At 43.5% G+C, this 17142-nt stretch overlaps 1 protein-coding gene across 1 annotated transcript in view; it reads left to right on the forward strand.

The window, feature by feature from the left end:
* LOC120847166 (laminin subunit alpha-like) overlaps positions 1-16750 on the forward strand; it is a gene marked incomplete at its 5' end in the record, with an annotated part of 79637 nt that extends 62887 nt beyond the window's left edge. Inside the window, 2 exons of the mRNA XM_042287767.1 lie at positions 4924-5050; positions 15432-16750. Of these exons, the coding sequence (XP_042143701.1) occupies positions 4924-5050; positions 15432-15929 (625 nt within the window). The remainder of the gene's footprint in view (positions 1-4923; positions 5051-15431) is intronic.
* Positions 16751-17142: the final 392 nt, after the last annotated feature.

The following is a 17142-nucleotide window of genomic DNA, read 5'->3' on the forward strand; positions in this document are numbered from 1 at the left end:
GGGTCATGTATACTTAACACCCTCCGCCACAAAGTGGGTAAGTAATTATACATTTTAAGGTAGATTATCTTACATTTATAAAATATAAAATTTCACTCAGTGCTCTTCGGAAAACCTGGGCTAAGAGGAAACACATAGGTTTGAGAACTTATATACCAGCTTCTTAAGAGGGAAGTGCGCTTGACTGCAGCAAAGACGTGTGTGATTTTTGTTATGTTTTGATGGAGATCTACCATGATCAAGAAAACCAGCAGATCGAGGCTCAGCCGAACTGCTGCTTTCCCACGGTGCTTCCGCGTGCATTGGGAGAAGCAGAAGTTCCAGGAGTTCATGTAGATATTTATGCACATGTTTTATAAAAGTTTTGAGTTTTTATATGGCATCAATTATTTACTTAGCTATTTCAAACTTGTCTCTCACAAGATTATCATTAATCATCGCACTTTGACGTTCTTCACAAGTTACATCACCACTTGGGCAAAGACAGCATCTGCTTTCATGCAGTCCTGTATGTGTTGGCAACATTTCTTGCCAGCTACATATAGGCTGTTACAAATTTGGGCTGAGGCACCCAATATTACAAGCACTCAAAACACATGTGTTGCGAAACAATTGCTAGAAATATAGGTCAGGCAGGAGAATGTGATATGTGTGAAACATTGAACGGTATGTGAGCTGTGTACGTTCAGGTCCTGTAGCAGCTGCAATTCTTTCTTGTGTTTTTTTTTTTTCTGACATTTTATATTTGACATTGTATTACTTCTGTAGTTTATAAAGTTAATGATTGCCAAAAAACAAATCGGAGGCAGCACCCTGAGGCCCGTGACCTAAAAATTCACTGCTAGGAAGATAGAGCAGAATGCTCTTCGATACTAAGGCAATGAAATGTATTTGTGTGATATGGCAGAATATAATACATATTTCCTTCATATGGCTAAGCTGAAAACTTCAGTTGTATTTAATACCTTTGGGACAGCAGCTTCAACCTCTGTGCAGTCGAGGATGATTCTGCAGTTGGTGAAGCTGGCAAAACATGACGGGAGACAGGCCTTGTTCACCGAAGGAATCTGGCCCATCAGCCCATCGCAAAGCACCTTGTGTAATATGTTGACCCATGTGAGCACCACATTTGAGACTGTGGCAGTGCTGCAGCTGAATCGAACAGCAAGGTCAAGGTGGGTGGTGTTCGAGCGCAGCTTGACGAGAGTCATGAATAGCTGGTCAGCCAGCTCAATGGACTGCACCTGCCATCCCGCATGGTAGCTTATGGTGAACCTCTGGCACAGCTCTAGCAAGAGATAAAACATATCTTTGTGTGGCAGCCCCGTGTAGAGAACGACCAGGTTGGTTTTCTCCTCAATTGAACTGAAGGTGAACCGTCTTTGGTGTTCTTTCCCGGAAGCCTCTTCCTCCTGTAATATAATTTAGTGAACCTAATATATATGATATATCATAGCAAAATATGTACTCAAATTACAGTATGTACGACTTGTAACCCCCCTCTGACCTGAATGGAACGAAAAATGTGTGCTATAACTGATGCTGTCAAATTGTAAGCTCGCTTCTCAGTTTATGTATACTTTAAATGCAGAGTTGCATGCTATAATAATATTCTGTGAATGTAGTAGTGCTGACAGTAAATTATGATCGCTGATGATTAGTTTAGTCTATTTTGTGCCCAATATACATGGGTTTCCCTTAAAATCTGCGGAGGAACCTTGACAAGTCATAATCAGCATACAAACCGGAGAAAAGAAAATATTTATCTTAATTTGGCAACTGACTCAAGTTTGAAGTGCATCAAAAGTTAAGATCAGAGCAAACCCTTCTTTGAAGTTTTTCCCAGTTAAGTCTCTTATTTCTAGTTCTCAATCATTGTTCGCTATACTATATAATCTGCCGTGTTGAAGCAGCTGGTGATATTTGAAGTAATACTAGTAAGATATATTGTGCAAAGGGGGCTGAATCAATCAACCCCACCCCTGTCACCCCCCCCCCTCCACCCCCTCCCCGCACAACTCCTGATGCCACTGTCTTGGATGTGAAAATATGTGCATGTAGGCATGCTAACTTAAACCTTCAGATGAAAAATCATGGTTATGATTCATATGTTAAAGAGGCATGTTTGATGTGACATCTTTTCAATTAAAGAACATATTAAAAGCACACATACTCTCTGCAGGAAGTAATTCTCCGCTTCTAGTACAGCTCTTGACGTGGTAGGTTTGTGTGCCTGCTGTGGTGTGTGGGGTTCTGTTCGCTTCCTGCAAATCACAATGTGTGCAAAGCATACACAAAGGTTATATGCTACATCAAACAATATTTGTTAAATATAAAGAGATAGAAAAAATTAATTGTGTGTTATTAACCTTATAATGAAATATAACGCATATTCAGGTCCTCACCTCCGTCCACATTGGGTTTCTGGAAATTGGAAACGAGTTTCCTTATTCCAAGGGAAAATGGTTGGCATTTTGCTTTTTTTTCCATCCTTGAAATGGCAACTGCAAATGCGTGCTTGTTGCCCCGGCTCGCTGTCTGCTCTCCTAAAAAAATAATAATAGTCAATCAACGTTTTATTGTACCCATGAACAACCTTGCAGTTGTTCCTCAATAAAATAATAATAATAATATATAGTTAAATAAAACACTCAATTAAAAGTATATATAAACAAAGGTGAACAAGGAGAACGCTATCCACCAGTCTTGTACTAAATATGCTAAATTCAAGAGCTAGTCCGTAAAGGGGAACATATGAAGAGCACAATGAAAAAACAACAGCAAAGGTAGATATATAAGCATAAACAAAATAACCGGATAGCGCATGGACACAGACATACTTCTTAACGCTGTTTTACCATAGCAATGTAAGACTACTGCAGGTTTCAGCTGGATTTTACTCTCACTACTACTTGCATGCAACTACTTTATCAATGTTATAGTAATAATATATAAATATAGCGCCATATTTTAAGACATTATGACCGAACAGAATACGGGTTTTACGTGCTCTCGGTTGGTTCGGTCCTTTTTTTTTACACCAAGGCGACTGTCCGCCAGTGCTACATGTACTCACCTTATGTTTTTTATCCGGTACTTTCGCGTTTTGGGGTCTTGCGGAAATCTAAAGAAACTACAAGAATCTTTCTCCACGCGATGGTTACAACCAGGTACGAAGCACCCTCCCATAGCGCGAGTCCTCAAACAAAATTTGGGAAGTCAACCGATCGCCTGAAGTGCTTTTCTCACGGGTGCAAATGTGATCTTTGAGCAGACGATCATCTCGATCGACGCCAGGACTTTCGAAAAACCATATTTTGCATCTTATCCCACTATGAATTCTTGTAAGTGTCTGAAACTCATTATATTTCAAACAAATGCAATATCAGAATATCGTCTTTATTCACGCGATTCAAACGACTGCGCCGGCTTCGCCGGCCGGCGTGTGGCAGACGGCATACTTCTTGCATTCGTCGTCTGCTGCAGGCATCTTAAGGACCGGAAGTTGCAGTCGTAAATATTTCAGAAAGTAGCGATTACCGGCACACTTCTGTCGAAACATATATGACATTCAAGCTTTGTATATATGTGATTTTTAGAAGTTTGAATCCTACTCCTGATTTTTGAACGCTCAAGTTTTCGCAGCGAAACTGAGCCACATGTATTTGTCCATAACAACGACCCTAGCAACGATTTGTTTGGACCCATGACGTCACACTTACGGAGTCAATTTGATATACGAAGACACATTAACTTAAGCTCCAGTTTCCGTGCATCTCTACTAATGCTGGAAAAAATATAGGAAGATACAATGTGTGATAGCAGTATACCGTAAAATTCCGAGAGATGCCCCACCCCCGAAAAATAGCCCTCCCCCTACTTTTGGCTTGATTTCCTATGTTTTATTAAACACCGTGAGATAGCCCAGTCTAGTACAAGTAGTGTTGGGATCAATGATGGCCTCAGCATAAATGCGGCTGGTTAGCTTTGGCGAGGTATAAGCGAACGTTGCTGACTGGGAAGTACAGTCATTTTTGCTTTGTTGTCCCTCCCACCATAAGAAAGCTTGGAAGGGACACAACCTAAATATAGCAATTTTTTCAAACTTTTCTCGATCGTACTCCGAAAGTTGGCCCACTCCTATATTTTCACCCGCTCTCAATGTTAGGTGGGCTATCTCGGAATTTACGGTAGTTATCTCATTTTATTTTCGGCATGTCCTAACCCCTTAAAGAAATGTGTTTAGGAGACATTTTTTAATAAAAAATGAGAAACATTATATTTGGGTTTTATTAACTTCAGATGCACGGTTTCAGCAAGTTTCATTTATAATCATGTAGGATTTATTTCCCCAAAAGTTTTTACCATGCCAGTGGCTTGCTGAGCAAGCAGGCCATGAAGTTTTACTTTTTCTAGCTGGGACTACCCTGTGCATGCTCAACAGAGCTAAAACATGTTAACCCTCGTTAGAAGTGGCATTTATTCTAGTCTTCACCTCGGGAAGCTTTCCACAATCGAAGAGTGTCAGCGTCCGAGGAAAACTGATACATCCAAACAGGAAAAATGTGGCAAACATGATTTTAGCGAGCTAATTGGTTGTCATCCAAAACAAGGCTTTCAGTTTACCCCGTCCAGTGACACTGTATTGCGTCATCTTCATCCGCGAGTTTTTGACAGCACCATTCACTTCAGGCCACTAAGTGTGCAACCTGCTTAGAACCTTTAATGCGAGCAACACAAATATTGGAGAATTTCTGTTCTGGTTGTAGTTGGCCAATTCATGGGCAGACATATCTGAATTGTATTTGGCCGAGGGTGTTTTGCTGTTATTACCAGACGTTCTGGTGGACGTCCAAATGCTTTTATGCGTGGCTCCGTGTGGGAGACGACGAGGGTACCTACTGAACAAGTACTGCTTTGCAGAATCCTGAACTCCACGCAGCAGACGTCTTCTTCGGCCCTGGCCTACGACGAGATTGCCAAGATCATTGACGAGGCTCAGAACATCTCGGAGGCGGCCCTTGCTACTTCGAACGAAGCCCACGACAATGTATGTTCTATTTGAATGTACTTGCATGTGCTCCTTCTCCAGAGCGCACTCCTTGTAGAACAGCTGAGACCTTTATTCTTTTACTTTCGTGTTCCAGAGGTAGGACTTTTTATGAGGCTTAACTTTGTGTAGTTCAGTATATGTGCGCTGTACTGTTCAACTATGAAAGCTATAAAATATATACCGTAATATCCCGAGTCAACGCCCCCCCCCCCCCCCCCCCCCCACCGCCTGAAATTCTCAAAAATTGTGGGGTGGGCCATGACTCGGGTACCGAGCTCGAAAAGTTTCACAAAAGTTTAAAAATGTGATTTTTTTTGGTCTGTGTATAGCGAAGCTAGACAGGAGATTAACTGAACTCAAATCTCGGGTTGGTATCTTACTTGCGACTCATTTTACTGTCGAGCAAAATCCACTGCTTCACGGGTAGCTCGTTTCCGCCTCCTCCGAGCAAGCGCAATTCGAAGCCACGACCGCTGCAGCCTTCGGTCCAACGTGAACGGAAAAAAAAAAAAAGAAGAGAATCATTGAAAAAAAGAAAAAGAAAAGAAAAATCACAAGAAGCCATTGTGACCGAGCAAAGGTGACGAAAGCTGAAAGGAAAGCGGGTCCCGCTTCCTTTTCAACTTCGGAACCAAGCAAACCGGCAGCCTTTAACCGACGCCTAAAACAAACCCAGTACAAAAGCAAAAATAAGATAACAAAAGCGAAAACCATAAAAAGGCTCTCTCCGCGGGCGCGACCGTTGCCGCGGAAAGCGCGCGCACGCACAAACTCAATGACCTTCCAGTTTGTGGGTGCGCGCGCGCGGCTCCAGGACAACTTTTTCATAAAGTGCAGTAGCCACCACGGGGCTGCACTTTGCGGCCCCACAAAGGCACTCACAGTGACTCTCTAAAATGTCGCCTTTATCGGAGAGCGTCATTTTTACTGCGTAGCTACAATTCTTAAACGACGCCTGTATATTCGCTACTAGAGTGAAGCTCTTCGCCTCAAAAGAAAGGACGTATCCTACAAGGTATTTTCCTTCGCCTTTTTCGAAGGCCGCATTCTTGTCTGTGAAAAAGCGGTGAATCTCCGACAGACGCAGGAAAGATAAAACAGCCATTGCTTTGACTAACAGACGTAAAGCAGACGATGTAAACTGCGTCAACCGCGCCAACCCGCTGAAGCCGTTAAAGGGTGAGGAGTCTCGCCGTACACGAAAAGAGGGAACTTGCGGACGGTAACCTCCCTCGTTCTCGGTTCTTAGCAAACAATCCTTGGCGCGTCAGCCATCTCGGCCGCGAGTCCTTTGGCTTCACTCCTTGATGTGTGTCTGCTAGTTGTTAGACAAGAACACATCTTACCTCTCAAGTTATTTCGTCTGCCCTCTCTGAAAGGTGAAGTCGAGCTCGCTCGTAAAGGTAAGACAGCTCTTGATTAGCAGACGACGTTGCAAAGGAGCAGACGACGTTTAGATAGTGGGTCGTGGCGACCCACTATTTTTTTATTCGAGCCAATCAGAGCTCGGCGTTCTGACGTTACTGCAACCCCTGCACAAGAAGCAGACGAACTTGCTCTCCGCATACTTCAAAGAGCAGTCGACAGGAGGCCCTGATAGTACCACGGGCCACGCAGAGATATGTTCGCACTAATGTAGATAGTTATAGTACAAGCATGGCGTCTATGTAACGCAGCATCGTGTTGGTAGTACTCAAGTGGTCTGGGGAATGCGAGATGTCCCAGGGGGCTGGAAAACCAATTGCTACACGGCATCTCGTTGTCTTTCCCGTGTAGATTATCTGGGGAGGCAGAACGGCTCCTCCCAGTGCAATGGACTTCTTCCAAAACCGACGCACCCCATTGCGGCGAAATACCACGCAGTGCACTCTGGGAACTAGTTGGCCACTCAGTTTCGGTTTCGACTGAGCAGCTCCATCTCATGCTATCACGCCGCGACCGAACGCGCTGCTTGCGTTTTCGATTATCTGACTTGTCACGAATGTACAATACACTCATTCTGGAGCGATACAAAACAAAGACCGGGGCAATTTCCTTGGTTCCCGAAACACCGGATATTGTGCGTGCGTATGTGAACGTAGTAAGTCGTGGCTTAGTCACCTCACCCCACGAGTGCATCTTTGAGCTAAATGTCAGTAATCCCGTCTAGTACCAGTGAGCTACAACTGAAATTTGTTCGTCTGGAGCCTTACACGCATTTTGTTTGCCAAACGTCCGCTTCTTGTTACTTCATTGGGCGAAAAGCAAGCCGCATCCTCACAGGATATCAAAGTTGAGGCCAGCGTTTACGCATGAACTTTTAAGGAAACGCAATAAATTCGACCTCACTACTGCACAAAAGTTACTATGATGTCTTCCTCATGACATCATGTATCTCCCACTCAAATTTTATGCTGATAGAAGATTAACTTTTCGCAAACGCTGAGATCGGCTAGCTACGACGGAGGCCCTAACAAGCGTTTCCTACTCCTCGCTAAGCCTTTTTGGACAAGCTTTTACTGACGTCCGAGATCTGTGCCGGGAACGGTGTGTCTGAAATTATCTCGGCATAGTCAGGCAGGAAGAAAGCAAACACATAACAAATATTATGGCCATTAGCAACCGTCAAATGCGCTTTGAATTCGTTCGAGCACTTGTCTGAAGAATGTCGCACCGTGCGCCGGACGGGCATGAACTCCAATGCGGACCGCATAGGGGTTCATGCCCGTCTGACGCACTTCCGGCGAACGGTGCGACATTCGTCACACAAGTGCTCGACTTTTGCATTCTTAAAACGGTCTGTATGCGCGAATGTGCTTATATGATTGCAGGATAACTTTATGCGCATACGTGATGTTGAATATTAGTGAAATGCAAGCGGGTGGGGACTTCACTTCGTGCAGTGCTGCGGGTCAGTACAGATAAGAGGTAAGTAGTGTGTTCAAATTGAGCTTTTCAATGGCACCTCCGAGTTTTACCTCGCATACTCAGGCACATTAAGAAAAACAGTAGTTGCAAAAAGAAATATTTCGTCTATGGACGCACGAAGCAAACAAACTTCCTGATCAACAACACTAATGTAAAGGCGCGAGCTCGATGTATGCATACTTATTGTTTGCTACAGCTTGTTGGTTCGTACACAAGCAAGATCCCCGAGCACCCGAGCTTCGCAGCGTCGAGACTCCCAGCACTGGCTCGTCCACATACCTCGATTGGAGCGCTAACAGGAAGGCTCAAGTACAAAAATAAAACATGCATGTGTTAAGACAAGCTATACGTCTCGGGCTTGTGCTAAAGCTTCGAGGTCTGGCCATTTAGGTTAGTTTAGAGGCCACAAATGACGCTCTCGGGACCAGAAAACAATCTCTTGTCGACGTGTCGATCGAAACCGAAACCATGCCACCCTCCTCCCTGGCCAACTAGTTCCCAGAGTGCAACGCGCGCCGTGTTGCATGCAGGGCTTTATGGAAGTAGTCTATTGCGATCAGGACAGTAATCACTCTCTTGTTGTCACGTCCAACCAAGGAGATTTGTGGAGATCCTGTGGAGATCCAGTGGCTTACCAGGCTTAGCTTCGAGCCAGTTTGGTCCCAGTTAAGTACCATGTCTTTCGGAATCTAATTTTCGCGCACCACGTCTTCAACTTTTGCTAGAAACTCGCTCTTGATGTCTTCGAAATCAGTTGGAACTTTCCTGGCTGTCCGCGTTACTTTCCTACGGACGAGGTTCACTCTTCTTATCATGGATTTTGCCCATTTTGCCGCAGCAGAATGCCTGGAGAGCGCAGCTGTGAAAGGAAAATTTCCATAAAGTAATTTACTTTATACTAACATTGCAGTGAAAAATCAAATAAATTTTTTTGCCTTTTATGTCATCCACAAAACCTTAACATCTTTTATAAAAGACATCCACAAAGTCAAAAAACAATTCCATAGTTGCACTGCCCATAAAATTCCACTTAGGTAAAACAATAAGCGAGTCTTTCCTCTTGTCCCATTAACAAACAATAGTTTTCCTAAAATGAAATTTATGCCAAAATGTGGAACGGAGAAAAATGTGTTCAAAGTAAAAAATTTCTCTCCAGATGGTGGTGGATGTAAATATGACATTTTTCAAAAATCAACTTTTTTTGCAGAAAAATTTTTTTTTTTTTTTTTTGAGTAGTGTCCCCTCTTAACAATTCCCCAACCAGTGACAATGGTGGTCGTCTGGTTAATGATGCCTCCCTTCTATCGGAGCTTTTGAATGTAATCTTGCACGTCCTGATCCAGATTCCCCAATTTCACATTTGTTTTCCCATGCTGCATGCAGTAGGACTTCAAGGGATGACTTGCTATACTTGTTTTTACGTGAATCTGCATGCAAAAATACTCTAGAAGCCGGGCGAAGACATGATAACCAGTAACAAAGTCGGCTTGACACAACGGAAATAATAATTTAGCTAAACGTTTCACCTCCCTTGTGGGAGGCATCTTCAGTAATGCAAAGAGCAAATGAGAGTTGCTTGGAAAGTTTGGCTATTTAGGCACGAGGTATTTAGATTAAAAAGTTAAAAGGCGCGAACGAACAGGACGAAAAAAGAGACACATACGACACGGACAGGCGCATTCCAGGTATTTAGGTTCTTGCATGGCTTGGGGTGTCTCGTGAGGTGGGCAGCACCCACTGGACCAAGAACCATGACACATACCTAGCTGGTGAGGCTGTCGCTGCATTGCAAGGCAGCTGAGAGTGACGAATGCCTCATGCATTAACTTAACAGAAGCAACAGAATATGAGTTATTGAATTTCGACTTACATTTCCATGAGGCGGGGCTTTGTGCTGCGTCAGGCTGCAACACTGACTGATGGTGTCTCATGCACCCTTGCACAAGGACCACTCCAAATTAAAAAAAGGTCTCTGGCATGGAACAGAGATGTCAACAGCACACCAAGTCCACAATATTATAGGTCACCTGTGCCTCTTTCAAATCATGTCAGTAAAAACATCTTAACACAAGATAAATTATTGCTTTTAATTTACTCTCATAATCTTGGTAATTACCAAAGGAACAAAAATCTCACTTATCCTCGTTACACGCACTCACTTGACTTTCAGAATGTAGAAACAAGCTTGGAACTGCTGGTGGCTTTCTGTCTCCTCCAGTCGTCAGAGCACCTCGTCTGGAACTGGGAGGGTTGGAAGTGGTCCTGCAGCGAATAACGTTTTGGTAGACGTCAAAGCTGTGTATTCAGCGGCTCAAGTCATAGTACAGTTATTCCGCTGATGAGAGGCTCATGCTTTCAAAATATGCGGTCTTACAAATCCATCATCGCACGACGCCACAGGCCTGAACCACTCGTCTTTCTGCGGTGAAGCGAAAGTACACAGGACGCTTCCACGGCAGTAGAGAAAAGATCACAAAATACGCGGTTTGGTCGCAGTGCACTTGTGTCCACCGTGTTCGCGTCACAATATTAACAATGAACAATACCTCGCCTCGCAGAGGTACGTCCAGTTGGGAGGTTTCCCCCCCGTGCCACGCTTGATTCTCAAAAGCCACAGTTTCCGTCTCCTCTGGGATTCCGGCAGCTTCAACAAGCTAATTCCCCTGGAAGCTCTGTTCCGGCACTTCAACGCACAAGAACTACCCATTTTTCAGACAAGACCGCAACTCCCGCGGCTACACAAACTTTTTTTTACGTCATTTAAACGCACATGTCCGCGTGTTCGGTCCTCTTCGATTTGGTTGGCAGGGTTTCGAGTGCACATTCATTTATTCTACCATTAAAGAATGCTATGACGAAAAGCTCACATGCACCAAGTTTTCAGTCACCAGGCACTTAACTTTTCTAACTCTAGCGACGCTAAAATGAATTTACCGAACCCTGCTTTACCTGTAACGCTCACGACCACCGCTAGGGGAGGTTTTGCGGCTTCTGATTGGTGACGAGTGGCCTGCCAATCAACTTTCCGGCCAATAGCGCTCCCCGATTTTCACCCCATTGATACCAATGAATGGCCAAACTCCTAATATATGGCTCTGGTTTCACAGAGTGTACATGATTGTACACAGTGTGTCTTCAGGGGTACAAACCACATTTGAAGAGTAGATAAATTTGCTAAGTCCCGTACACAAATGTGTACACCATGTCTGGAGGGGATATTTTGGTTTTTGTTTCGTGGCTTAAAGAAGAAAAAAAATGTTTTTCTCTCTTCCATGTCTCCAGACCGCTAATGGCTGCCGCGAGCCACCGTGCATATTTTTTACGCAGCGAATCTACAATGGACCGGTTGAAATACATAGAGCGCCAGCAGCAGGGGATTGTGGGAACCCTTCGCACAGATCACACACTTTCTCGTTGCGTCTCTGTGACTGCGCGTGATTCATGGCAGTTTCACACACCCCAACCCCACAATTAGTGGTACCGTGAGACCACGTGAGCAAACGAAATGCTGACGACGTTTTTTCTCGTTAAACCCGATCTGTAACCTCACGGCATGAATCGTGAGCATTTCTGGTCCTGACGCCAGCTCTAGGCGCACGTTAGTCTTGTGCAGGTTAGCTTTCTGCTCTTTGCATCGTTCAATCAGGTAGGCCCCACTAAGCGACAGACTCGCACTGGTATCAATCAGTGCTGCCACAGCTATTCCGAGCACTGTAACTGCCATACGAGGCTCAATTAACTCAGGGTCAGGATGGATTAGACATACCAATTGAAGTTTTGCCAGGTTGTCCATGGTCTCTCTTTTTGTGATCACATCTCTTTTTGTGTCAACATCTCTCTTCTTGTGATCAGCATTATGTTTGCATCTTTCCAAGCTTGCGGTACCTTTGAGGTTCTTAGGCATCCCGAGATCTCTGCCAGCTTTTTTAGTACAATAGCAGTAATTAATTACCAACCACACTTGAAGCATACAGCTGATCAGCTAAAAAGTGGACCGGACAGTTGTACATTTGGTATAGCTTGCCAATGAGAAAAAATAAATAGCTTGAGCAACTATAAATAGCTGGTATTGCTGGACCAGTCCTTTTAGTGTTGAGTTTACCTCGCCTGTTTGTACCCACATTTCAGCATCAACTCACTTCCACCTTTAGGAAATACCAGGGGGTAGGACGTTCATCCCGAACAAGTTCCCACCTTGAACAGAACGTCTGTAATTGGGCTTCAAGGCGGGACAATGATCACTGAAAGCATTGCATGCCAACGCTTGCAATCCGAAGTCAAGTAAAAAGGAGGCTATTTCTTTGCATTTTTCATTTTTTTACTTTTGGGGTTTAGATTTTAGGAACTGCAGGAAATCCCACTGCAGATCATTGGACTCCTGCACAATTGCAAACTGACGCTGCCTTTCCCTGTGTGTCCTTCCTCTTGCTTCACGAAGCTCTTGCCTCTGTGCCCTTGTTCCTCAAGGACCAACATGAGAAGGTCCACCTGCTTGCAGGAGGGCTTTTTTTTTTGGGTGGTTTCTCTTGCGGTTTTTCAGGAAGATCCACCGTCTCATTCACATCCTGTAATTCCTCAGGGGAGTTGTCTTCAAGTTCCAGATAATAGCCATGTGCTTATCAGAAGGGCCCATGATACATGCATAACTTAAAAGGGTCATGCAGCGGTATTGGGTTTGAATGTTTCTCACCTTGCACCTAAATATTGTACCTAGCACGACCCAAGCATACTCGAACGCGATGCCATGAATCCAGAACTTGTGTTGTCGCGTTTTAATTGTAATGTAAACAGCATACTACTGTTTTCAGTCTCCGGTTCGAAAAGCTTGATGATTCGGACGTACCCTTTGCTTGTGATGACAATTGGAGACGACTCAACTTCAGCTCGTGACAGTGAAAGCCTCGGCGAGCATTCGGGCAGTGACTCGTTTTTAATCAAAGAATGATGAAAATAGTCAAACTTTAACAATGTGTTGAGCTCAGCACATTGTTAAAACTAAAACAGGATAGAAGAAACAGAACGTGCATGAATGGCGCAGACTAACGAGTCTAATTTCTTTCTCCTCTTTCTCCCCCACACCATATTTTGAAAAATTATTGTGGCTAGAAAACCCCATTATTTGGTGCCTTGCTTTTTTCTGCTTCCGATCTCAGTGGTGTTCGCAATAGCCGCCATAGACATATGAACCTGATGGTGAGCCAGTCTCCGCTGCATTTACCTAGGAGCTGTGTTTTGTTCCAACATGCTGTGGTACCTTCTTTAGTAGCTCTACTTTTTGTTTCAAAGCTGTTGATGGCACGCTGACGCACGTTTTGTGTTGTTCTGAAACCATATGTAAAGCCTCGATGGTTTTGCGTGTCGTCCTATCTTAAGATCTGGCCAAAATAAAGTGGCTTTAGCGGAGCTTCGCAGCTGCATTTTGTAGAATGCCCGGCTAGGTTGCCTGGTGCTTGCAGTTGACCGCATGCCTGTTTGTGTTCTCCGAGTCGTTCGTTTACACATCTTCCGGTCTGCCCGATGTAGGATTTGCCGCACGTCAGTGCTATCTTGTGTATCACCCCTTCAGCACATTCAACAAATTTGCGTTTGTGTTTCACTTGACACAATGTCTTGCCCTTCGTTTCGTCCTCCAGTTTATTTGCTTCTTTGCATAATCCTTTGAGCTTGAAAGGGGCAGATAATGCCACCCTAACTTCAAAATTTTCGGCGATCTTTATTTAATGTCAGAAATTGTGTATGTACGGCAGTACCACCAGTGGCCTTTTGTCCACAATCTGCTCCATGGTTTTGCTTTTTCTGTGAGATTGGAAATGTATTTTTCTGCGTCGGCGACCAGTGAGGGTTCTGGGTAACCGCTTGCACTTAGTCTGCGTGTCTGGCTCCCGAGGTTTTTTAAGACTCCGTGGTGACATGATATTTTTTGTATAGCTTGCCAGATGCGTCCTGATCCAACACTTTTCTTGACTAACTTGGTGTGTCCGGAGTCATACAGCAGTACTCCTTTCTCACCTCTTGTTTTTGTACACCCAGCACATCTGTGTGTTCTCGAAAGTCGTGTTCATGTCCAAGCATTGTTGGCTACCTCCCTCAAGTAATTCAGAGGTGAATTCAAGTCCTTTGTGCGCCTCTCGGAACTTCTTTATGATCGTAAATATATAATTATGACAGTGCGAACTCTGTTTTAACTATATGTTAACTATGCACCGCCGACTAGCCCACGTCCAAATATTACTTCTCCATGATCTTTGAGCATGATGTGTCTGTCATTTGGTGTATTGGGAAACAAACCAAAAAATAGACAACATATCGGAAGCACCTGCTGACTCCATTCTCCTGGAAAAACTGCTGTAACTCCGTTTCCTTTTACTATAAACAGGTCACATAAAGCTGGTGCTATGCAGGACCCTATGCAGATCCCTTCTTTTTGAGTGTATACATTATCTTTCAACGTGACATTTAGAGAACTTAAATAGGTCTGTAAGAGACTTAGCAAATCCCTAATGCTGATTCCGCACTCGTTTTGAAAACTTGAAGCCGAAAGCGTCGAAGCTCTTTTCCACTGCCTGTGTTGCTTTTTCCTGTGGAATGTTGTAAAACATGTCTTTCGTTTCTACCGAAAAAGCTGTGATGGGCTGGTGTTTTTTCCAAAATTCAATTACTTCATCGGAATTATGGACCTAGATTGGATCTTCAACTTGAAGTGGTACATGTTCCTGTATTTCCCTTGCTGTTACATGTGGCCAGGTTCCTTTGTCTTCCACTTTGACTTGTAATGGTCTGCCTTCCTTATGGGTTTTTACCACAATGAAAGGTGTCAGAAAAGGATTCTAGCTGCCTTTAACTTTAGCAATCTTAGTGAGGCCGATTGTTTCACAGTGTCGTGCCACTTGTTCTCTTGCGTTTTGCGATTTATTTTGCGATGGTATGTAAAGTCTTTACTACATCTAACTTGCAGAGTGCCCTTCTCATCGAGCCTACAAGGAGCTGACCGCTGGGATTTGTAAACGAATCTTAGCAAATGCTAAATTTCAGACAGCCTTTTTGACTAAATTATGTTATCTGCATAGCCACTTGTAATGTTATGCTTCGCCTGCTTGTGATCATTTCCCAGTTTGTATCCCACTTTATGAAGTGGGATGAAGATTAAGGAAAACAATAGATTATATTTTCTATTGGCAAGAGCTCACTTCGATAATTAAAAATATAAAGATTCACACAGATGTGCAAGGTACAGTTTGGTGACCATTTGTCTACATACCTCCTTGTTAGTTTTGTTTTGGTAATTATTACCGAAGATAGAAGACCCCTGTATTACACACAGTGTGGCGGCCTCACCATTGACCCCACCGTCAAATACAGTTGTGAAATGTTTAATTTCCTACTTAGCAGAATTCACCAGGCTGAAGGATGCCGCTTTCCATTGCCCTTCGAAGGGATGATAATGATAATGATAATATTTATTTGCACTCAGAAAGAGATGCCGGTGAGAGCAGAAAGACCGAGGTTCCATGCCAGAAGCCTGCAGCACCAAAAGGAGAAAAAAAAAATAAAGGAAAAGAAGGACGACTGGGAAATCCCTATTGTGAGTCGTGGCCGACACCGCGGAAGCCCCAAAACTAGTCAGCGGCGCAGGCGCCCCACTGCACCCTACAGTCAGTGGTCACGTAGGGCGCTCTGCAACACCAACCTGCTCGATGGTCCGCAGCCTCCGCCACAACCCACCCCAGGGCAAACCGGGATGCTACATTACACTTTCGGTTCATTCAGCACGCAGGTGTCTGGCGATGGCACTGCAGAACGTCCTACATTCATCCTTATTGTGGGGATGACCGCTTCCAGACATAGCTGTCATGGGCCCCACCAGTCATGCTGGAGTCAATGTAGCTTATGCGTGACTTTGGATCACACACCTGCAGAAGGCAGCACCGCAAGTTTTCTATATCATTCACATAGAATTCTAACACACTGATGTAATTATTATAGATTCAGCAATCCAAGGCAAAGCCTTTTCCATATTGCACATGCAGAAGGGAGGAATACCTTTTTCTATCAGTGCAAGCATTGTTGGTCCAAGTTAATATTGTGCTTTTCGTTCTAAATGACCTGTGTCTTCACCTGCGTATTTCTGTCTCGCATTTCATTTGCTCTACTGTAAATGACTATTTTTGTGGGCTCGATATTGAACATTGAGCATTGATTTTATTCCCGCCTTGAACGATGGGGGGATGCCAAGGAAAAAAGCTGTTTGCACAGCTTGAGGGCTGCAAAGTCAAGAAATTAAATAACAAATAATAAGATGTACACTATGAAAACTTTTATATAATGTTAGATGTACTAGAATTTTGTACACACAAGACAAAAATAATTAGGCGCAGATTTTTACAATGTTGGGTATGTCGCTTTTATTTAGTGAAGTGATGTGGAATCTCATTGATGCGATATGATTCAACAATTCAGGAAGTATTTGCTTGATTCTCTGATGTCCAAAATTAGTTCTTGATTGAGGAATTCGCCAAGGATGAATGAGACGGGTATGGTACAATGAGATGTATGGACGAAAGTCAGACAGTGTGAAGAATGTTAATGCTTACCACAAGTTGCAGCTTGGTATGTGAATATTAAATGCTGAAAGTAGATATCCGATACATCAGTTATAGAATATTTTTCAAAAAGAGGTAGCGATGGAGACATCCCAGAGACATTCGCAACAGCTCGAATAGCTTTCTTTCGTAAAACACTAAGTGTGTTTAAATTCGTCAAACCAGTAGATCTCCAGACAAGATGGTGGTTGTACAATAAATGTGCGTACAAAAGGAACCTTTAAAGTTGAAGTTTAACACTGGTGGGTAAAATATTCCCATATTTAGTTAGCACACTTGCTCTCTTGAAACTTTATTACGAATGTGTTGCACATGATCATTCCAGGACATATAAGAAAGAAACACTCCCAAAGTTTTAACATTATCTGTGTAAGGATTAACACCAGGGCCATAATTCAAAGCAAGGTGTAAGTCAAGCCGACTACCTCAATAAAGGTGAAATATTACGGCCTTACTTTTGTCTGTATTTAGGCAAGAGACTTATTTTCGCATCACAACTTAAACTTGCACAGAACATTGTTTGTCTTAGAAATAACAGTTTCAGAATTTGTGCCGGAAATTATCATAGCCGTATCATCTATA

Source organism: Ixodes scapularis, unplaced genomic scaffold, assembly GCF_016920785.2.
Source record: "Ixodes scapularis isolate PalLabHiFi unplaced genomic scaffold, ASM1692078v2 ptg000303l_1___fragment_1__unscaffolded, whole genome shotgun sequence".
NCBI classification, from domain to species: domain Eukaryota; kingdom Metazoa; phylum Arthropoda; class Arachnida; order Ixodida; family Ixodidae; genus Ixodes; species Ixodes scapularis.